Consider the following 24,338-nt stretch of genomic DNA (forward strand, 5'->3'; position numbering starts at 1 on the left):
AAAAATCCGATTAAAAATAGCTTTGCATTTGCATTGCTTGCAATTTTACCTCCTTTTCTGATTCATCATATAACTGATTTTTCGTGCGAACCTAATAGCGAATAATCTATCTTTTAAATTAAGCTTTGTCACGTCTCTACCCTTATTCAAGATATTGCTTTTTTTATATTTAAATAAATGGAGAAATAAATAGGAGATTTATTTAGATTTTTGGCCATTTTAGCAGAAGAGTCACAATACTTAAGTATTAATATTTAATAAGATTTTCAAATAATCGTATATATGTGACGAAATGTAATGTAAATATATTCAAAATTCATTCAGGAGATTATACGGCGTTATACGTAAAGACTATAATATGATGGGTCATTTATGGAGGAATTGTATAGTATTAAATTCACTGGAGATATTTTAAAATGTCATCACGTGTCTTGCGAGCTTTCGAGAGCCTTCGGCTCTGCTGCGAAATCTTATAATGAGCTTATCAAGCTGAGAAGTCTTATATTGGCACGTCTCGTGGCAAAGTAGACGCGAAAAGTGGCAAACCGTTGTTGGCAGTTGTTGCGTAGATCACGTTGTCGAGATTTCATACTCCATAAAAAGATGTAAAAAAACTGAGCTGCTTGGAACTGATTCGTAACAAATTCACACATATCCGATAGATTGTCGGCAGAGATCAATATAACACGGTAAGTTTGTCGATTACAATTAAAGTGGTAGTAAAGAATGTTTTTTTTCGCAAACTTTAATTTTTATCCTACTTAGAAATATATAATCATATATTTAATATTTCATTATATTTTTTTTAAATATCCTGTTTCATTTAAAAAACAAATTAAAATTGATAAAAGCATCTATTATTGATAAATATTTATTGTATACATTAGATCTAAATAAAATACATATCTATTATATCTAGATAAAATATCTATCATTAAGTTAAGATCGGATATTATGAAATATTCTTTATATTTTAGTAACCTTTAGTCGTGGGATAATCTTTAGCCCAATTGCTTCACAGATAAGTGCGTTAACGTTAAAGTTGATAAAGTCAAAGTCAAGTAGTATTCTCTCATCTTCACAGACTCATCTTCAATTATAACTAGCCAAATATTTGATGAGGCGATATATAATATTGATGCGATGATACAGCCTGAGCTCGCGAACTACGCTTTATGTGTGATGCATGAAAGCAACGATAGAGAGATTAAACTTTCGTAACTACGCACACAACAGAGTGATTCCCCACTTACGGCAGAGGGATGCACCGAGAATGAGGGCTCGCCGGACGTATCACTTTCCATAGAAATGATCGCGAGCAGCTCCGGGCTGTCCTTTGCCGATAACTGTCCCGCCAGTTGCAATTTCCACGTTCATTGACCGCAAGCTCCGTCTCCCTCGCAACTGCGTTGCAGCGTTTCGTGTCACTTTATTGCGTACAGATTGCACAATAAGTGGTCCCCCGTGCACAGAAATTTAAACCGACTTTACGAGAATTTTATTTCGCTTCTCTCATATATATATATTATATACACATATATATATTATATACATATAATTTATAACGTGTAGTTTTCATTTACACGCGCATCGATCGTTTTTCGATAACAGAAGAAGCGTGTACCGATGCCTATAGGAATAGGAATAATGATCGAGCCAACTTTTCAAACTGGATGTTCGCGACGGACGACTTTGGAAGTGGAGCATTGAACGACATTGTACTGTTACCTCATAGTGACCAACTTACCGTTCGTGACGTAACATACCTCCTTCGTGTACTCATTTAATTATGAAGTGAGCAATTATGCAACTATTGGTAACAGTCGGCAATGGACCTAGATCGATTTTCCTTTTCATTACGTTCTCAATATATCTCCTGTCATAAATATGATTTTATCAGAATTAGTTTATTAAAATAATTAATAATTATTATTCTGATTAATATATATCAGAGGCAATAAACTTTTTTACGACTCTGATGCTGTCTATAACGTAATGTTTTTAGTCATGATTTCATACGATTTCGCCACTCACAGTGAACAAACAACTTTTATCGGCCTTTTACTCTTCGTGACGAAGCACATGATGTCGGAGTGTTTGTATGAACTGAAACAAATCAGTCGTCTATCGATTCGCTCTGCTTCTACCGGCGCGGCCCACCCTTTACGAATCATGAAAGCGTCGATAAGACGTGGCACGTTCTCTAATACAATTACAATCAATCGTTGGCCTTAATATGCTCTAACTTGAAATTTGCCACTCGCCCATTTTCGTCGAGCGAGCTTGCGAGTCATTGTGTCCCTATTATTCGTCGTTGGACTGTGAACAATAGAGTCAAATTTTGGTAACCAGCCAGTCAGTCATTGAAAAGACAAAACGAGAGATTAGGATGGCGGAAAGAAGCGGAAAATAGAATGTTATTTAGAGATTGTGCTCTAAAGGCTGTTCTTTGTTGATTTTAGATTAATGATTCTACGATTTTTGCAATTTATTCGATGATGTAACTTTGATCTGTCAGGATGAAGCCATATCATTTTTGTAGCTTTGCTTTCTTTTCTACATTCTCGATCGAAGGTGCAGAGAGCGAGATAGGAATAGAAAAGTTGTTAAAGCTGCTTAAACTGCCACGGATCGAGCAAACATTAGCGAGCTTTCAATCGCATGCACTTAATGTGAGCAAACATTATACGAATTGCAAATTTCTGTAACTCTTGACCACCTTGTAATAAATAGTATTCAATAATAGCGTTTTGTGAAATGAAACTTTTCATTTATTTTGTCACGATTCTAACATGAAATTATTACTTTAAATAATTTCACCTAACATTTTATAAATTGAAGCCATTATTACGATATTTTATCTCGATCAGATTCACGAATTCTTTCAATTAATACTTTCAATTTCACACATATTATAGTCGAAAAGACCGAAAAGAAATGTGAAGCTCGAAACGTAAGCTCGAAATTTGATCCGTTGATGGTCATCGTACCCACTCTCAAGTATGCGTGTTTCTCTTGTGTGCAGGAATGCCGCGTACGGCCGTGTTCACGCACACGCATATTTCGAGTCAAGAGTGTGTGTGTGTGTGTGTGTAGATGTTCTTGATCCCACTACATCCCACATACATCGGCTTCATTCTGAAGCCGATTATCGTAAATTATTACGTAATGAGACAACTTCCCTCAAATTTGCGACCTAAATTATTAATTGATAATCAATGTTACGTGGTGGTAATAATAATTAATGAGGCATAATAATCAATTTCTCGATTTGGATGGACAAAATCAAAATTCTGAACGTATAAAAGCGGTTTTAATGAAAATTCATTATATATATATATTTCAGCCTCTCTTTAATTTCTCAGCATTTCTAAAAATAATTCTGCCTTTCGATTTCACTTGATTATATTCGATAGGAACATTACATATCTATTTAATAAAAACATTATTTTCATTACATATCAGCAACTTAGTGTGCGGAGCATCTTTATACTTCTACGATGTTCAACATTGAAATCGATACTTGCAGATGATCGCTGCATGGTCATTATGAAGAAACGCGGAAACAACGAGAACAAGGGTAGTAAGAGTCATCAGAATGCAAATAATACAACGGAGAAGTCAGATTCAGGAGATGTGAGTGATGATGACAATCAAAGCTTCGGGAACTGGCTTCGGTCCAGCACCGGTGTCGAAATGATGCGACTCTTCGTAATCGCAAATTCGATTTTGGTCTTTGTGACCATGGCTTGGCCAAATATGAAAGAATCCTTCAACATCATCAAAGATTATTTCGTAGGAGAAGAAGATTAAATTAATCAACGAAAGATACTTTGAAAATAGTTATATAAAAATCAGTTTTAAAAACAAGTGCATTTGTATAAGACAACATTATTCTTTAACAATTATTATTATGATTATTACATAAACATATCTTTATGTAATCTTGTTGACTTCATTTTTATTTTTTATGTCATTGATAAATCTGTAGCATTATCATATTTTAAATTTGGCATTGATATTAAAACAGATAAATACCAAAACTGATAAAAAATAGAGAGCAAATAATTATTAAAATTAATTGATTGCAACTTTGTAGAAATTATATTATTTATTGCTGATTATGTATAAATAAGATGTAAATAATTTATCCTATATTTCTATCTCATAGTAGTATTTTAAGATTAGCGAGAGAGCCATACTAGGATAGTAAGCGAGAAATAATAGTCAGCTTTCGAAAGATTTAATATTCTTATAAATACAGACGCCTGTCAGAACTTTTTTCAGGTGGCATTTGAAAGTCAGATGCACAGATCGTGATATTTGTGTAAGATAAAGCTCGTCTCTCGGTAGTTTTCTTGTTGTAAGTTCTAGAACTTGAAGGGATAAAAATGACGTAGAACTTTTAGCAAAATAAGCGAATAAAAAAACACAGTTATTAAATCTTAATTTTAATTTTAAGTTAATGTCGAATCCAACGACTTAAATTTTAGAAAAAATATCAGTCTTAACAACGTGTCGCGTATCGATCTTGCTGAGGTAGATGGTAAAATTATGATGCATCTATATATTTGAGATACATTATTATTTTAATTATATATATTGTATATTATATCTCGTTAATTAATTACAAACAGAACCTTATCATGTTAGCATTTGCTGTTCGCGGTGTAGTCCTACTCGGCGTATTAAGCTGGTATAGCGCCACTGTGTGGAAGATGATCGATGGTTATTTCAAGGACCAGTTTCGCGATTATTTACAGAACGAATATCGCAAGCATCCTCAAATGAAAGTCGAAGTCGAAAGCATCAGGATCGTCGATATGGGGCCCGTTCCGAGCGAATTGCCCATCGAGTCGAGTCTGAAACATGACATCGCGAAGACCTACGGTCCTGACTTGTCTATGACTTGTCCAGCCGACATTTGTCAGCAAGCAATCGGAGCTTCGAGTGGAAAGTCGGAAGAATCGGTGGCAGGTGATACCGGCGAAAACGCGGTCGACACCGGTAAAAAGGTATTCCCGGAGAAGACTTTTCCAGGTCGATCAGAACTGGAAAGTAGGAAATCATTGAGCGGCAACGACGCGAATGACGAAGAGCGTCAACCGAAGAGCGCCGTCAATCGAAACGGCAATCGTGAGAATGAAGCGATCAAGGAGTCGTCCTCACGTCGTCTCAACAAGAAGAAATTATCGAAAGCCTCGGAGGAAATCTTGAGAGAAACATCGCAGGGAAAGTCGAAGAAACGAAGAATAAATACAATCGTTCTAACGGATGCTGATTTCGCCGGCGCGAAGATTAGGAGCGACGCAGACGACGATTTTTCAGAGTTTGAAGAAGAGGAAAGTCAGAGAATCCGCGAGGAAGGAATCCTCGTATCAGATTTGCCGTTCAAGCCTAAAGCGGACATTGGCAACTTGGACAGGGTTACTGCAGAAGAGTTTTGTCCTCTGACCTTGGAGGACGAGGCTTCCTGCGGAGAAACCACCACGTGGCCATGACTACGCTTGATGCACATCATTGCATCGTGGGATTGAAAGTGTTGGAGACTGCACGAGAAAAGTTATGCATTAACAGCGGGATCTCGAAAGGCTTAGGGACATGCTGAGAAGAGAAAGAAAGAGAAAACTGCGAGTATTATTATAATAAATCTGTTCAATCAGTTTTGCAGTTCTATTAAAGACGCTAATGAGACAGATGCAATATGAAAATATTTTACATCTTTACGTTTTTATTGATGTATTGCAACTCTTTTCAGTTTAATTAAAATGAAACAATGATACAAGATACGTAAAATCATATATTTTCAATAAACTATAGCAATTTCGCTATTTTCTATTTAATAAATTAATTAGATTTCAATTAGATACACACAATATAAAATTTTGTTAATATATTTTATCTTTTTAAATCATATATAAAACACACATTTAATTCATTGTTTTTGCTACCGCAATTATATACAAATATATACAATAAATCTTCTTTCTGCATTTCTTGTCTGTAAACATAGTAGTTAAGAAGGAAATTATCGCGCTAATTGAGAGTATGTTTTCGCTGCCTAAAGATATTTCGAATCCAGGACAGACATAAGTAATTACGAGAATCGAATAGGGTCACTAAACAGACATCGCTGTCCTTTGACCTTGAGAGAAGAGATTCTACTTTAAGAGGAGAAACTATCGAATGACCGTGAGAAGTCAGAGAAATCGCAATGTACGGTGTCGTATTGGCTTTCAACGAGAAAATTGTAAAATCATGTGATTCGTCTGCAGATATTTCATGATGTGAGCAGTGAAGGATGAAATAAAAATAATTGATATGTAAGCGTAATGAACATTATTATCACATTACATAAAGATGATAAACACGTCAAGCATCATGTTAATTATTAATTCACACGTGGGAATATAATCTTAAGAAAAATATAAGACCGAGGTAGTTTGTACATATTTTTCCTATCGTTATATCGTATTTCGCTTATTAAATAATAAAACCTACAAGATGTTAATAGTAAAATAATTATATTCTATGCTCTTACTGATTGCGCCAATAAGAATAATTTCAAGAAAATATCTATAATTTTGCATAGATTTTCCGAGAGACAGAGGAAATCGCATTGTCTCAAATAAATGAGATACATTTATTTTTCTCGCAATATATTTAAAAAAGAATATTTTCTTTGCATTATGTCTCTTCTCGTACTCGACTGAAACGATTTTGATTGCTATCATTGAAGTTAATGATTTATCAACGGATATACCAACGGTTCATGCAAATCAGCTGTTCCGTTAGTGCAGTTAGACGCAAATGTACACACATTAAGAAAATTCATTCATTATTATTGAACCGCAAGAATAATTTCTCAAGATTGTTCTAAATATTTTTCATCTTTTACACGTGTATATTTACATTATTCTTAAACATGCTTTTTGGTTCTTTCAATATTATTTCAAAAAATTTTATACACAAGTTTATGTGTATTATATAAAAGAAAAACTTTTTAAACGTTTTAATTCTCTTTATTAAAAAATTGTATATGTTATTTTTATATGTAATTGCATTTAATATGCAATTACATTGCATTTACATTGCATTTAATATGCAATTTAATATGTTATTTTTATAGAATGGAATGATATAATATTAATGACAATTTTATAATTTGCAAACTTTGACGCTTATATAAAAGTTCATATATTATTTAAAATGTAATTTTGTTTTAGCGGCAAAATATAGAATTAAACGCAAACTATGTTGAAAATTCAATTATAATGATCAAAAGATGAATTGTAATATTTTGGTAGGTCGAGATTTTTGTTTTCTTGATGCAATATAATGAATATAATAATGTCGCGTATCGGTTTACATTCGCACGCACACTTGACGCCAACGTTTTTTGTTACCTCAAAGAGTCTTGTCAATTGACTGTGTAAATCGAAACAATTTACATTCGCCAAGCACATATGATATCGATTGCATTTTAAAGCAGTGACGTTTGTGAACGTGCGCGAAGAATACTAATAGCGCTATTGAATTATAAATAACGATTATACAGAACGATTTATGTCAATTTCATTTGTCTCTCAAAGTAACGAAATATTTTTAAATCATAATTATATAAAACAATTAATTTTTTGACTAGTGATAATTTAGATTAAATTCACAAAGTGTAATAATAAAATTAGTTTTTTACAAACCACTTATGATTACATAACTGATGAAGCACAGATATTGTGAAATAAGAATGCCTTACTTTGCAGAAGGAGAAAAATGCTTCTGAATATTTACTTAAGATTATCCACAACATTCTAAGCACTATTCTAATAATAATAATACACTTCGAATTTCATCTGAGAATGTACGATTACGACTGCATTCCGTCACTGAACTATGCGGTGTAATAAAAACAACATTTATCTGTATCATTCCATCTCGAATTTCACATTAAACATGTGACAGAAGTAATATGATACAGAGAGAGAGAATTCTGAACATAAGATTTGCATGATTAAAATAGCGATTAATTAAATAATATAAATCAATGAAGATAAATCAAATTTCTCCAAAATTTAAAAAATGCAAATTTCTTCATTTATCGCGTAATCTTCGAACGTTTAGATTAGATTCTAACTGCATTTACGTGACGAGAGATGCATTCCGATCCGCAATGTATGCACACAGGTCGATGATCGAAGTCGGTGCACCGTGCACGGTATGTGGCGCGATGTGCTTGCCGCACTCTCGACAGATTTTTTATTCGAGCGTGTGTCGCGGACAGGAGAACGTGAGGAGTAATGCGCGTAATAATGCAATCGCGTTTCGCGATTTCAGCACCCGAGCGATTAGACGATCGCATACCGCGTTGCAACTTTCGCTACGAAGGCGTATTTCATGACGGAAAAACATCAATCTCGAGGTCGTGAAAATCGCGAAAATGACCGCGGTCTGCAAGGACAGCCGTGACTGTTTATTTTTAATCGTTCGCCGGATATCCTTCTACGGGGAACGCCGCAAAAAAGTGTCTTTCTGCGTAGCATAACGACGCAACATTTCCTCGCGTACACCGTAAACACGGGGGGAAGGGAGGGGGGAATAACATTGATAAGAACGCTCGCGAATACAGGTAATTTCCTACGTAATTGAGAAGGTACACCGGCAATGGCCTCGTTACGGTAGCCACCGATTTCCGTAATGACTTCCGGCGCTCCGATTTGGCGCTATGCCTTTTTATCTGTTTTTCTCACAGCAATAATAATGCCGGACGATAGCGCAACTCGCAAATATCTCCGTCTACTTCCGGGGATTGCTAGCGAGCGTTCGAGGAAGGTCGGGTTTTATTAATCGCGTGACTTAGACGTGATGCGTATGTTACTTGCCTCGAGGATAACGATCGCTCTTATCGTACTCGTATATCTAATACCAGAAATCTCCTCTGCTTAAACACATATTGATATGTAAAATATATGTAAGTAGCTTGACTACTTATTTTCCTCTTCCTACTGCTTTTATAGAAGAAAACCTCCAGATATCTTATGCAAATATATGCAAAATACATGCTCGTTTTAATATACGACTATTAATACAATATTGAATTAAATCCAGAATAATAAAGATAAAGAAGAATCTGAAAGCGCAATTAAGATGAAATCGAAATCGAGTGACGGCAAGAAAGGGTCTACGACGAGTTTATGGCAGTTTTCATTATAATCTTAAAAGCGTTGTTTCCCTTCCTATTCACCCAGAGCATAGCCGGCAGCTTCGTTAGAATTCCTCGTAATTACATTTCATCATCGACGCAAACTTCATCGCTGCTTCTTCTTGAAAGATCCTTGCGTCAATATAAGTGCTAAACACTTTCATGACAGTCGCGAGACTTGATCGATATTAAAGAGAGTAGAGCAATAAGACTTGGCAAATTATGAAATAAAACGAAATCCTCCTTCCTCGTACACAGTTATAATAAAAAAAACCAGTAATAAAGTTGTCAGATATTACACTATCTAGTAACGTCCTCATTAATTATTATAATTTGCTTTATAAAAGTACGACGTACAAATAATATAAATAATACCAATAACATGTAGCTATCAAAACACTTATCAATCTACCAAATTAGATCTAAGATTAATAATTATAAACTACTTAAAAAAAGTTAAATTGCAACTCAACACATGTTTTCTGTTAATCAATAAAATTAAGATATACTTGTAACAATTTGTGAGATAATTAAGATATGTATGATTTGATTTCATTAAAAGTTTATTATGTGAAGTTAAAATCTATTTTAAGTTTCCCAATCAAAAATTTCCACCGTGACGATACATTTACGGAAATTCATCTTGTAGAAGAGCCGCGCTTTATCTTCGTCGACTAACGCAATTAATCGATCGAGCGAAAGTTGATCTCTATGAAAGAAGAGAAGATACTGGTGTATAATTTATTTGACAGTTTATATCATAAAGTTTTATGAAAATATTAATAATATCGACATAAACACATAATCTTTAAGAATTTAATTTGAAAACATTAATTTCTGTATCACTATTCTACGAGTGTAAAATAAAATTGATTTGTAAAAGATTGTGATGATAATTATCTACAAATTCTTTAATTTTTTATATCAATTAAAATTTCATATATATAAATAAATGCCACAGATTTATAAGAAAATCGTCACTCTTAATCTTTTCAAAAGAATAATACTGTGCTCTATTTTTAGAATTATCAGATGAAAATGATTCTTAAATTACTCCTAATTGTAACAAAAAAAATTAGATTTCGTCTTTCTAGTCTTTTCATGTCGACGGAACAAATAAGAAAGCCACTCGAGGAGAAAATCATGATGACGTATTAATGAGCTGGTCCGGCGGAACGCTAAAGATATCTTTCCATATATGATTTTACCTAGTTCTTAATTTGTTTACTCACAAACTCGTCTGCAAAAATAGAATATGGATTTTACGAAAATAGAACATGAATTTTCATTTTCCCAGCATTTATGATGAAAATGTGTCTATAAATATAATATAACTACATATATCGATACTAAAGAAATATTAATCCCACACAAGTTCTATAGATAAAAATATAATGGAAAAAATTTCTGTATAATATGTTGTGTTGTCTTATTTATTTCAAATATTTTTAATATCATGCAGCTTTAATTGCAGCTTAAATATCTTATACGTTAGTACACTAGTGGTGATAATATTTGTTATTTCTATAATTTATATAATTTTGTTACCTGGATCATTTGTAAGCGCGGAAGTGTCTATATCACAATCTAAGGCTATAAAAATAGTATATGCAAAATTTGCATTTACCACGCCTGGTGATACGCACGGACGTGATTCGCGTGATAAATCATTTAAATATTCATTACGTAATATTAGTCACCTTGCTCCTTTATGGATTATTTTTATATACATATTAATCTATGAAAATTGCGACATCCTTCAGTATAAAAAATATATGTAATTTTAATTAATTTTAATATAATTTAATACATTCCGGTGATTTATATAAAACGAATACTTTTTAATTGCTTCTTGTGCAGATTTATAAATGATTTATGTTTATATAGTGCGAATAAATTGATAGCAGTCAGTTTTTCATTTTATCACACTCAGCAAAAATACGCTTAAAAAAATGTTGCATGCAGCAGATTAAATATGCATAGCAAAATAGAACAAATAAAATATTTGAATAAATAATGTAATATGTACTTGCACTACGGCAGTACTTTGAACAATTTGAAAAATAAATTTAAATTGATTATTATTTCAAAATGCGTTAGATATTTTATAAGATATTTTACCTCGATTTACACACATACACACACACACACACACACACACACACATCAATCTAGTTTCCGACATGCCCGGTCAAATTAATCTAAATACTCTTGATTTTAGGTACATTGATAACGAAGAGTGCGAAAATTGCGAACCAGAGGTCGAACGAGATATTTCAGTAAAATTTAATAGGATTGCGAGATACGATAGTCTATTTTAAAATGCTGCAAAATGAGCGTGTCTCTCCTGTAAATTCCTCATGATATATCTTTTTATATAAAATATTATATAAAATAAATAATGTTTATAATTCATTCAATTGAATCATAACGTATTGAATATTACTCATCAATCTATTGCAAACAAATTACACTGTAATACGCGATTCAAGATTCAACGCAAACTGTTAATCAATCAAGTAGTTCAGACGGTTGGCTAGCATATTCTGTTTGCAGGCAAACCGATACCCCGCCAATACATCACGGTCCGCTTAAAGCACACGATCAATTATTCATGAAATTGTCAGCGGACGTCACGTCTTGTACGTTCCGAGATCATATTCCATTTGAAAATCGCACTTGAATTTGACTGAGAATCAATTGAGATGTCCGAAAACTATTGAAGTGATTTTAATAAGGAACTTTTTTCGTAAATGCAAATTACATTTCAATCTCAATTCTTTAGCGATTATACGAAACTTTCTGCATAATCTAATAAGAATTCATATTGAGAAAAATTCATTCATCCAAACAATATTTAATTTTAATTAATAATTAAACATACACATATTGGTGACTGTATATTTAAAACTTAAAGGAGAATAATGCTGATTTTATTGTTAATTAATTAACATAAAATTTGATGTTTTTTGCAAACACTTTTTACACGAGTTAATGCATAGTTCTTTCACGACGTGAAATAATTCAATATTATAAGTAATTATTGACAGAAACTATTTTTTTCGCACGTTCTGCCCGTCGATCTCGCTTACATTGGTTACAAGCTCATAAGTATTTCACGCGCTCGCAAACGCGACTAATTACAAACGCATTATTACCATCGCCGCTCTACAGGAGAGTAATTAATTAAATGCCCTCGACAGACGACCGGCCATAAGAATCCTACGACTGTTGCGAAACTACCGTTAATAAATCTAGGCTAATTAGTTAAAGAAGATCTGAAGGCGAGTTACGTGCACCAACGTGTTTTATGCATCGTTCGAGCCAAGTTTACAAAGTATGGCTTCGACCTTGCAGCAAAAATGTCGACACACTCTCGGTCTAGCACCTGCTAGCAATCGATTAACACATTATTCGCAATCTATATTTCTGTTTTTTCATAACCGCTCCCGTGCGCCTGTGTACATCTCTTTGAAACAAAAAGCAGTTATGAAAATAATCATAAATAAAAAATTAAATTAAAAATAGAAAAGCATAATTTCAAGCAATGACATTAATATTGATGATTTAAATATTTTGGCATAATTGCAACACAAAGTTTCTGTAAAAAATTCCTTTATTATTTAAAAAAAATTGCATTAATTAATTAATTAAATATTTAGTTAATTAAAAATATATATAATTTTATATCTTTTTAGTAAATGCAATAAATAAAGTTTATTAAAAACAAGTAATAAGAAAATAGAAAAAAACAAACTATGAAAAAATACACATTTAATAATTTAGTCATTATTTCATATCATCAAAAAAGCTGCATATGCAAACAAATTGTTCGTTTGATTCTCGATCAAAAATTACGAGCAAATTAGCGTGCATCTCGAGATAACGCGTATAATTCTTGTTCGCCTAACGTGTCTTTTCCTTCTTAATCATGATATCGTGAATCGTACTAGAAGTCCTCCTCATCTAAGCAATTAAGACAAACTTAATGCGGAACTAGATCAAGATTTAGTTCGTTAGTGACGAGGTATTATAAAAAAATACACATGTACATTGCGTTGCAATAATTGAGCGAAGAATGCACATACACATACGTAAAATTATGATCTTATCGAAAATAAAAATAAATCTGGTTTTTAAAAGTATTTAAACTGATGCTAACAAGATATAATTTATGCGAAAAATGCGTGTGTGTATTCTGCAATTTTCCTGCAAATTCCAGTAACCATCCACAAATGTCGCGGCTTTAAAACGCCATCAGCATCGTTCTGTTTGTTTCAACATGCATCTCACACGCATGTTGAAGATAGGAATTTTAAAATGTTTTACCATAATACTTAAATTATAAATAATACCTAGAAAAAGAGAGATACATATACATACTTTTATAAATTAATTTCCCGCAAATTTTACTTGCTAACTTGTAAACAAAGTTAAAAAGTTATTCAATATTATAAATCTCATGTATTTTCTAATTACCAATCATTTAGTCCAGCTTTCATAGCTAAAGGTTGATTAAGTAAATTGGAATCATACCGAGCCTCTCTAAGGTCGTTTGTCATTTTAAAAGTGATGATTTAATCAAATTTATAGCAGCATTACTACCGAGCTTGAAATGTCGAAAGGTCGATATATTTAATTAATTCTTTTAAGTAGCAATATCGCCGTTTAACTTTGTTAGTGATGACTCTAGCGGCCGTAACGATCGATAATTAATCGCGTTCAACCCGATTCACATCTGCGCGAGCGTTTCACCGCGCGAGAAGAATCGTGATCGCGATCGATCGTCCACGTGGTTCGATTCTCGCCACCATGCGCTCGCCGAACGACTTGCGAAACGCTGAGGGATGATCAGAAACGGGCGGGGGCGCAACAGTTGCGTGGGTGGATGCGCGTCTGATGAAGGAGTGAAGCGGGGGGGAGGGGGATGGTAGCGGGGACCGGAAGAGGGATGAAAGGCACACGTAGAAGGGGATTGGAACCCGGCGCCCGATGTGACGTGCCTCAGTATTCATCTAGCATTCACGTCGCAAGCAGCCCTATTAGACGCGAAACTGCGCGAACGTAATCGCGTTTATCGAGAGAAATCTCACGCGTGAAAATCGAGTAACGCGCGATCGCGATCGGCTGCCGCGTTTTTAAGATCTTTGCTTAAATCTCGATTTTTGCGAGATTTTTTTCATTGCGTTATTTTAATTTGTTCGCATTAAAAAAAATAACACTCGTCAAAGTGCAATCAATGGTGATCGGTGACAATAACGAAAATGCAGAGAGCCATCTCTGAATCAGTGCGTCGAGATACTTTCATGTTGCGCGAACGTAGCGATTGCAATTTCGTATAAGAATATTGCGCGATACCACGTGGAGTTTTGTCCGCGATCTTTATTCGTTAGATACGCTACTTGATTCTTCAATAGGATTAAATTGTATGTTATGACAGAGAACTTTTGATTTCATTGCGCGTTCATCAATTGTAAGCTTTCCACTAACTTGTTAAAAGATATTAGATATTTAAATATTTCTTTTTCATAATAATAATATACGATTACGTAATTGATGTAATTTATGTAATCATATCTCTCATAAAATCCACATAGTTTATTTTTTATCTTTAAAGAGCAGGAGCAGTAAAACAATCAAATTTGCTTGAGATTTACAAAGATGTTATATGTGAAGCATTCCTTCATATATTCATCCCTGTATTTATCTTAACATATGACATTATCTAAAAAAAAATCTTGATTTTCGAGCTTGGACAGTTTTTCTATTCGTGCTATAGATCAATATTAAATATTAACCTCGATCTTTTGTGTCAAACTATATCGTTCTTAGCTCATCTGACTACAAATCGCGCATATTTTCATGCTCAAAGTTCAGAGTTCAAAGTCAGTCGTTGCGCGAGTAAATGGTACTCTTCATCGGAAAGAGTGAAACGATACGCAGGAATGATAAAAACCGGGGAAATATCGTACAGATCCACACAATATTTCTGTAGAATCACACAGCTGACGGTACTCCTACGCAACGTTCATGCAATAGAATGTAGATTGCGGAAATCGCGGATATCTGCGCGCGGGACACGAAGTGCATAGGTAACATCTGCGGGAAAAACTGCAAAATTCCACGACACTGACAAAGAATCTAAATTGGTGTTGAGGTAAAGCTATCATGTCGAAAAAAGAATATCGAAACTTACAAATCTTTATTCTTCAGAAGAATAACGATTTTCTTTGAAAAAATTATAAAAATCTTTAATATAAATTAGAATCTAATAAATAAAAAATTTGCGATAAATTGATATTAATAAAAAAGACAATAAATCATAGTAGAATAATGAACTATAAATTTATAATAGAATAATGAAAAGAATTGGGAGCATAGCAGATTATGCGATAAGGAAGCACGTGACAGTACATACTGATGTTTGTTTCACAAATCGACTTTCTCCATTGTTTCTCAATATATGTACTTTAATTATTTTCACGTGTGAACGCATATATATATTATCTTTTAAAGAGTTTCAACATGAGAGCAATATTGCTGCCATACAAATATTGTCAATATTTCATCTCACAGCTTCCTTAAGTTTCTTATAAGTGTCAATCAAAATCACTGTCAATATTTCGAGTTGCGATTTATTTTGAACTTAATAAGTACATGAGAATCATATATTGATCAATTAATAATATTATATAATTTTTATATATATTACATTATATATTGAGACAATATTCATATCGATTATAACAGTAGCAACCTAATAAAACCTGTATTGCAATCATTAACTAAACTTATTAACATCTCAGTACAATTATGTACAGTCAAAAATATATATTCAAAGAATAATAAATTTTTGGAATAGCGCACACACACCACTTCAGTATGCAAAATTTAATTTTGACAATTCATTGGCTGCAAATATTCGTATTTTGTGAAACGACATAGTTTTATTTAAATGTTGCTGAATATGAGCTATTTTACGAAATGAAAGAGGGTCTAATTAATTAATTAAAACAAGCAATTGCACTCTTGTGCGCACGGGATTGGGAAAAATTGAATTAAAAGTTTTGATATAGCAAACAAACTGTGTTTTGTGAACCTATATATGAGATTCGCATAAAAAACGGTTTTTGCGTGTACATAATTATATATGACATTTTTCTTAGAATACATATATAAACAGATTATATTAAATTTTAAAAATGCGAAATGCTCCTCTTTAGTCGTCGAGAAAACAGGATATTATCACTATTGCATAATTCGTAAACTAGCATGGGAGAGACAGATATCTATTAAATGCGGACGAGAGTCACGCGCAAAAAAGGAAAATAAATCTGCCTCTCCTCGCGCCAGTCCGATGGCTGGCGAGGAAATAAAAAAAGTAATAAAATTATTTCATCAGTGGATTTAACTTTTCTCTGGTGCTAGATCCACGTGAATCAGACGAAGCGTTCTTAATTTGAACTTTGTTCCGAGAGGAGTAGCTCTCATCCCTCTACTTGTCGTGCAAAAAATTTTAAGAAGATCCTCGCGAAGAGGAGCCTCTATGATATCGCTATTGCACCTTGATGATAAACAAGAAAGATGGGAAACATCATATGCGTTCGCCAGCTGTTGCGTGTTTTCAAACTCAAAAACATGATGCGCGTGTTTTACGGGTCTGGAGCGCGACATGTGCTTCGTTGCACGGTATTTCAATAACGGAGCATCGCTATACCATATAATAGATTACGTCATAATACTCGGGAATCGTCCTCATCCGCTGCGTTAGTCCAGTAAATTTTCTTATTTATGTAATATACGAGAGAGGAATGATGTAAATAAAATTGAAAATATTTGTGACGAAAAAACATACACTATTAAAAAATTTCTTATTGTCGAATTTAAAATATTCTCATTGTTTCAAGAAAAAAATTTCTCCGAAATTTTTGTTATTATCCTCTAATTTGGTAAAATGTTAAAATTGATAGTTAGGATTCGGCTCAAATAAAATAAAAATTAAATTAAAAATAAATCTAAAATATTAATTTGCTCGCATCTTGATTTTAATAGGAAACATATTTTTTACAAAGATTGATTGTATTATTGTAGAAAATTATATCAAAGTATGCAGCGTATATACATATAAAGATATGTATAAATAGTTTGTTGAATTTTATCGATTTCTTGTTGCAATAATTTATAAGAAAAAAATATTATTCCGTTAGGAATAACATATTTATTAGATTATTAATTACATTGCAATGACGTGTAGAATACGTCGACAGTTATGTTTATTCGAGTGCAAAAATAATAAGACCTTCTTTTCATGTTAATATTTTACATTGAAAACGTCTATTCGAAAGTCGAACATGTCCAACGTAAATGAATTTTAATGAAAGAAGAAAGTTATTTGCAAAAATATAAGTACAGTGATGCGCTCATTTAAAGAATCGAGAAAATAGCGTTTCACTTCTACCGTAATTTGATTAATGAACCGAGAAAATGGATTAATTTTCACGGTAATAACGACCTCGAATGCGTCTCTTGCAGCTGCACAAATGACTTCACGCAAATTCGACGCGATATCCAAGCAGTCGTTACTTTCGCGATAGAAATATATTTCGAATTCAAAGAACCGATAGAATTTACGCTAATTTAAAGACCAGGTAGGACATAGATTGCACGGTAAATGATGTGTAAAGAGAGTAGATAGAAAACGTGGTAATATACGACATTTAGGTTTTGCGATCAACGCAAAAATAAGACGAAAATAGGACGAATAGCGGTGACCGATAATACTCGACGAAAGGATCTTGCTCGGTGCCTCTCCCGGTATTTTTCCTACTATTTTTGAGGGAATTCGCCGGTAAGGGAATGTATCGAACAGGAGAAGGGACGCAGGGGAAGTTCGAGATGGTTTATGCCGCTACTACCGAGTAGCTGCGACAGATATAGACCGCGAGATAAACGATGTATTACCAGTATAAAGTAACATCCTCGACGTGCGGCGACAGCTATGCCTGTCAGTGTGATGTACCATTGCACTCGTATCTTTCCCATAGCCTCTTTTCTTGATCCAATTCAACGAATCTATGGAGCACGTGCATAACATGAGTTATGCGTCAATGCTTGCACGCGAAATATAGCGAGAGAATAATATAGAGATATAAACATTTTAAAAGAGGAAAATATTTTGGAAAGAAATATAAAGAAGAGAGCCTGTTGAACAGTGCGAAATTTTGTTAGTAAATTTTCCAAGAATTGCAATTAAATGTAACAATTATATGTAATAAATTTAATAATAATTTGAGTACATATTTTAATGAGAAAAAGATTTAAAAATCTTTCTTTTTATTAAAATAATATATATAATATAAGATATAAATTCACATACACATTCATATATAATAAAATATAAATCTTTTATCATGTTACATGAATTGAAATATAAAAATGATATTAACTTTTATTGTCAATCAAATTGTTTGAAACATTTTCGAAGCCAATGTCTCATTAATTGCAATGATATATTGAATGTATAAACGTAAATGTTTTTGCTCTTAGATTACAGATGTAGACAAGCTTTTGCTATTTACTATAGCGATCTGTTAAATATATTGAATTTTATAGTACTTTGTATAATTATTACAGCAAATATCGAGTTCGATATTATAGATTTTGTAGGCGTGAGAATCTCCATTGGCCTAATTAGATAATGATGCGCGTCACGTGTGAAAAGGTGTACATTCGTGCGATGATACGCAATCAATTTTGATTTCGATTGAATCGTTAAATAAACGATTTGATTTCAATATAATTCAATTGTCTTTTCTTCCTTTTGAAACTTTAACACATTTGAATTTGTAAAGGATTTTAGGAGAAGCGTAATTCAAATTTATTTCGATGTTGCGGGCGATTTTCAGTTTAACTCTTCGCGAGAAGGAATTATGCTTGACAGCATTTTCGGAATGAACCGACAGACGGATGTCAAGTGGCATGAGAAGTTTTCGCATGAAACGAATGAATCTTCGCGGCGCGATTAAATAGAACGTATATGGACGATGATCTTGAGCGAAGGTGAGCGGTCGAGTTGCAGAAACGAAAGCAGAAAAAGTGGCTGACGCGCGCGATACGCGAGCGCGATTAAACGAACCGCAACGTCATAATTTCCAGTGGTGGATCGCGATAATTTTATTTCATGAGAATTAAAGATAGCGCAAAATCTACAAAGTAGATCGACCTCGCGCGAGAAATTATGTCGTATGCATTTGCGCCGGATGCTGAACGGAACGGCCGTTCCGTAAATCGCCAAACCAAGCAGCTCGAAATTCCTTATCGAATTTCCAGTACATTATTCTTCATGGAAAATTACAATTCGCACAACGGGAATGTGACTCATATTAACGGATAGAATTGGAATGGCAGAAATTATTAACAGCATTGATAATATGTGTGAACACGAAATATACAGGTACAGCGATATATCATGATACAAATATACGAGCCAATATATATTTGAACAATATATGTTTTTGATACGTGTGAAAGAGCAGACTTTTTTTATTAAAATATTCTTTTATACATGTATATTGTCCATATTAAAATTCAAATTTTAGATTAAATCAAAGGTAATTGAATATCATCTCTCTCTTTCTTTCTCTCTTGTACTAAATTGAACTATTTCGAATTTTTTTATGCTTTTCGCAGGATATAAATCTGTACGATTCGATCTTTTATTTCATTTGTTAGAGTAATGGCACCAAATGGATCTCCTATCTAAGCGCAATATATTTAAAATTATTTTTGTTTTTCACCCGAGCATTGAACTGGCGACAAATCTCGTTTACGTGAGATTATTTCTCTTTATTTTGCATCACACGACTCTCAATAATGTTCTCACTTTATTTTATTCGGATAATTAATTCCGCGATAATAAATTCTGTAATAAATTATATTTTCCTTCTGACGTATGCTTTCCATCGTGTCGCGCAATAATAATCTCTTTTCTCTATATTACTCTTAAAATCTTTTATCAATGTCATCGGTTTCTCGCAGCTTCCGACATAACCGCAAATTGGATTTTTTGCTGGCATGGAATTCATTCACGGGTGATCAATTAACAAAGGAAATCCAAACTACCACAGGTATTCGATAGGCTAAATTCAATTCTATTCAATTATTCTTATCATAGATAAAATCATAAAAAATATCTTATCATATAAAATCTAAAAGCATCAGATATCGTCTGGACAATCATATGAACATATTATGCTATGCTTATTACGGAATCAGAAAATGATTGTACAAAGATCGTTATAAACATTTCATCAAATATTAAGAAGCTACAACATACTTATCTTTAAAGAAGTAAAAATATTAGCAATATTTGCAAAATGAACGAGATTGTGTAAAATTGATAAGATAACGCACAGAAGACAATAGAATAAGAACATAAAGAGAATGACTGAAAAAAGATTAGCGAGATTAATAAGATACAACAAACTCACAGGAAAAACCACCAGAAAGACCGCCCAGATATCGGAGAGAGAATTGGCAATCAACAAGAATAGCAATAGTTAATTACTAAAAATGTAAGTTACACTTAGTAAGAAAGGGAGAAGGAGAAATGAAACTCATTTCCTCGATCCATCTATAAACTTTCTTTTATAATAAAAATACCCCATTTATGCTTTCGAAATACATCATTTTTTAGAATATTCAATTTCAATTATCAAAAAACCTATCTACTCAAAAAAATTAAAAATAAGAGTCTGTCGGAAACAATATTTTTCAGATGACATTTCTATGTATTATGTATAGTTGCAATTCGTTAGAGAGGGACTGGGAGAATAAAGTCTCGCATTTCACGCGGAATTAAAAGCTAAAAAAAGAAAGAATAAAGATCGTTGTGCAAATTGTGCGAAGAAGCGCAACAGCATGCATAACTGGAGCATTTTGCGAGAAAGAAAGAGAGATGAGCTTTCCGAATAGAAATTAATCGATTGTGCAGGTGAAAGTTTCACTTTGTAAACAATGTCTATTTGTTTGTTTTCATTTTCATGATCGTCTGCAAAATATTATTAGAAATTTTTGTTCTTATCTCATTCTCATCTATATTTGATATCTCATTCATATTTAATACGGAGGGAAGGGGAGAGAAAGATAGATATTACCATTGTTGATAGGAGATAAAAAACCTGTCGGCATTTTTGCTCAACTATATAAATCTTTATCGGAGAAGATGAAAGGAAGTGTCGTGTTTTTCGGGAATGATCGTACAAAGCGGACGAGAGTTTAGGGGAATTTGAACGAATCGATTCTTCGAGCCGATCGATCAGCCTCTGCGGAAATAATGTGATTTATAGAAGAATCCCTTATGAGAATATTATCACGGAATTTCACTTCCGGAAAAATAATTTTTAAACAAAATTAATATTTCTATTTATTTAGCTTCCGTTAATTTGCAGGTAATGTACTGCATCATAGTGGAATTAAATTATGCGAAAAAATGTTTGCGTAATTTTTTTGATCAGAACTAATGAAGATGACAAAATCGTTATCGTTTCAATTTTCATTTGTTGTATCAATAATTAAAAAGATCTGAGTATAATTTTAGAAAAAGATCTGAATATAATTTTAGAAAGATTCCAAAAGATTTTAATTAGAATCATATTTTCAGGACGCAAATATTATTAAATGAGTTTTGATATATTTTTGAAATAGAATAATCGTATTATTTCGAAAAAGATTAAATTTTATTAGCAAACTTTTAATAATTTTTAACAAAGGCAGATTTACACGAAAAAAAATTATCACTGTGTACGAAAGTGAAAAATTATTATGCTCTTGAAGAAGATATATCGTTGAAAAGTAAATATCGTAGCCGCATTGCTTCTATCAATCTCTCTGTGAGAATTTTCTTCTTTTAGAGAGAGTAACTTCGCAAATAAGATAAGAAGAGAATAAAAAGGATTTATATAGAATGAAAGAAAGAATGTTTATTTTACGGCTACGATTTTATCTTTTGATTTTTGTATATACGATCATATTTTATTACGATATTTTATCACGATAAATTTATTTTATAAAAGTTAATTAAAATTAATTTGAAAAAAATATCATTATTATTTTATTTCTAAAATAAAGATAAACAAAAATGATAACTTTTTGTAACGCTTAACCATTCGTAGATTTTTTTAGGAAACGTTACATTTAAAAAAAAATTGTTTTTATATTTTCACATTTCTCTTAATTTAATAATTTCAATAATAAATTGTAGCCATGCTAAAAGAATATAGAAAAATAATGTAAAACGAAGAAATGTAATTTTCTCTTAAAGTGTGAAGATATGTACATTAGTCAAATAAAGATAATAGTCTTAGGCTTTAAGTAATAGTTAAATTTTTGATTTTTATTAAAATCAAATGAAATCTTTGCATCAGATTGAATATAATCATGAATGCAATGTAATAAAAGAGAAGCGAAGATAATGTATTTATTGAAGTTTTATTAAACGCGAGCGATTTTTGATAGTAATGAGGTATGGCGACTAATGAAGATCTTTCGCATTTTATTAATGGTATCTCGAAATTAATTTGAAACGTTACTAAGTTATTACTTTCCTATTTTCTATAAAAGATTTTACATTGTTTAAAAAATCAAGACATGAATCAGACAAATTTATACTAATAAAAAAATCTTTTTAAATATATAAGCTTTCTAATAAATCCATTTTTATACATTTTAAAGTATAATAAGTTTGTACAAATACTTGTGACGTATGTGAAAATCCGCGACAGTCGAAAAAATTAGACTCGACGCAAGAAATTCGAGTCATTTCATTATCTTAATTCTATCTTTATTCACTACATCCATTTACGAATATAATTAGGAATTATAAGCACAAACTTTACAAATCTGTTTCTCAAAACATTTCAAAAAATACACATTCATTTTAGCAAAGTATTTCTAATCCATGATAATTTCTCGTTAGGGAGAGATAACAAATATGACATAAAAAAATTGCCGAAAGCACAAGATCGAGATATTTTACGACTCTCGCGTTTCCGTAGTCAATGATTCACGAATTTTCCTGGATATTCCGAAGAACGGATGGGCGATTGATGCAAGGATGAGAGCCGCCTTTTAGGCGCATCGGGCTGCACGGAAATTATGTCATCCCGTAAATTTCCGCCGGTAGTCGGCGCATCGGCGAGACCCATTGAATGTGCTGGCGGATACTGGAAAATTTGCGTAACTGGAAAATCACTCGACCGCATGTAGACATGTCGATGCAGGCAATCCTTTGTTCACGATTGGTCACTCGACGGAGTCGATTGGGGGCAAAAAACGAGAGATTAAACTCAAAACTCCGAATTTTTTCGATATCGTAATTCTGTCGTGAACCACGTGGAAATCTAGCATAGGGAAGATGGATTGAAAAATATATTTTATTATTAAATACGAATCTCTCTGGCTTTATAAATTATGTAATTTCTCTTCGTGAATGCAAATAACACAATTTCGCTCATTTTATGTCGTAATTTAAATCTTGTGGAGCATTATACACGATCTATATTTTCCAAATCAAATAATTCTCAATACAATGTGAACATACTTTAGCTCAAAACTGCAGCTAATTGTCAATCGATCTGTTCATTGTCTTCTATTCTTAAAGCGCCTCTCTTTCCGCCGTATTGTTAGCGTTTTCAACCAATTACTCGTGGCTATTGTGCCAAAAAAAGATCGAGTAGAGAGCTTCTCACTTCATCAGACTTATATCAACTGAACAAGCTGAATAAACCCTTGAGCTGTTTTTAACTTATCGTCTTTTTCACAAAATCCTAGTGGCAATTATCTCGAAATAGAGCGTACGGAGGAGTATATAATCAATAAAATCGAAATGTCACCAATGCCGTATATTTATCAGATTATAAAGATCATTAATTCTCGTTCATTGGAAAAAAATTCAATTGATAGAATCGTCGAAGTAAGACTCTTGTGGAGAAGAAAACAATTTAAAAAATATAAATCAGCAATTTTAAATTAAAGACACATTATCACGATATCGAATATTCGAGATTACTTATTCATAAAGGAAAGTTTCCGAGAGCAGTTTATAACGAATTAGATGAATATTACAATTGCGCGAATATTT

The 24,338-nt window shown here is 32.7% G+C and overlaps 3 protein-coding genes and 1 long non-coding RNA gene across 6 annotated transcripts in view; all 4 read left to right on the forward strand.

The window, feature by feature from the left end:
- LOC145975457 (uncharacterized) overlaps positions 1 to 24,338 on the forward strand; it is a 76,588-nt gene that overhangs the window by 6,485 nt on the left and 45,765 nt on the right. Inside the window, exon 1 of one of the 3 annotated variants that reach the window (XM_083105944.1) lies at positions 14,231 to 14,672. The exons of 1 other annotated variant lie outside the window; for it this stretch is intronic. The gene's annotated coding sequence lies outside the window, so the exon portion shown is untranslated. Of the gene's footprint in view, positions 1 to 14,230; positions 14,673 to 24,338 lie in introns of those variants that run through there. One more of the 3 variants, XM_083105945.1, reaches the window with a different exon arrangement.
- On the forward strand, positions 545 to 4,045 carry Xport-a (exit protein of rhodopsin and TRP A). The gene is made up of 2 exons (XM_083106479.1): positions 545 to 689; positions 3,530 to 4,045. Exon 2 carries the CDS (start codon positions 3,541 to 3,543, stop codon positions 3,811 to 3,813), a length of 273 nt encoding a protein of 90 aa, XP_082962605.1. The 5' UTR covers positions 545 to 689; positions 3,530 to 3,540; the 3' UTR covers positions 3,814 to 4,045.
- Positions 4,054 to 5,787, forward strand: LOC145975777 (uncharacterized). The gene has a single exon (XM_083106477.1). The coding sequence runs from the start codon at positions 4,647 to 4,649 to the stop codon at positions 5,499 to 5,501; it is 855 nt and encodes a 284-aa protein (XP_082962603.1). The 5' UTR covers positions 4,054 to 4,646; the 3' UTR covers positions 5,502 to 5,787.
- Positions 19,983 to 20,488, forward strand: LOC145975614 (uncharacterized). The gene is made up of 3 exons (XR_014440020.1): positions 19,983 to 20,028; positions 20,237 to 20,325; positions 20,414 to 20,488. It is a non-coding gene; the product is annotated as an uncharacterized LOC145975614 (long non-coding RNA).

The sequence above is a fragment of the Camponotus vicinus genome, unplaced genomic scaffold (genome assembly GCF_025532165.1).
Source record: "Camponotus vicinus isolate PSW18456_S1 unplaced genomic scaffold, iyCamVici1.0 SCAF_8, whole genome shotgun sequence".
In the NCBI taxonomy this organism is placed as follows: Eukaryota; Metazoa; Arthropoda; class Insecta; order Hymenoptera; family Formicidae; genus Camponotus; species Camponotus vicinus.

What these genes read in the sequence shown, in the direction of transcription:
- Xport-a (XM_083106479.1), top strand. Translation starts at nt 3,541, where the DNA reads ATGGTCATTATGAAGAAACGCGGAAACAACGAGAACAAGGGTAGTAAG.
- LOC145975777 (XM_083106477.1), top strand. Translation starts at nt 4,647, where the DNA reads ATGTTAGCATTTGCTGTTCGCGGTGTAGTCCTACTCGGCGTATTAAGC.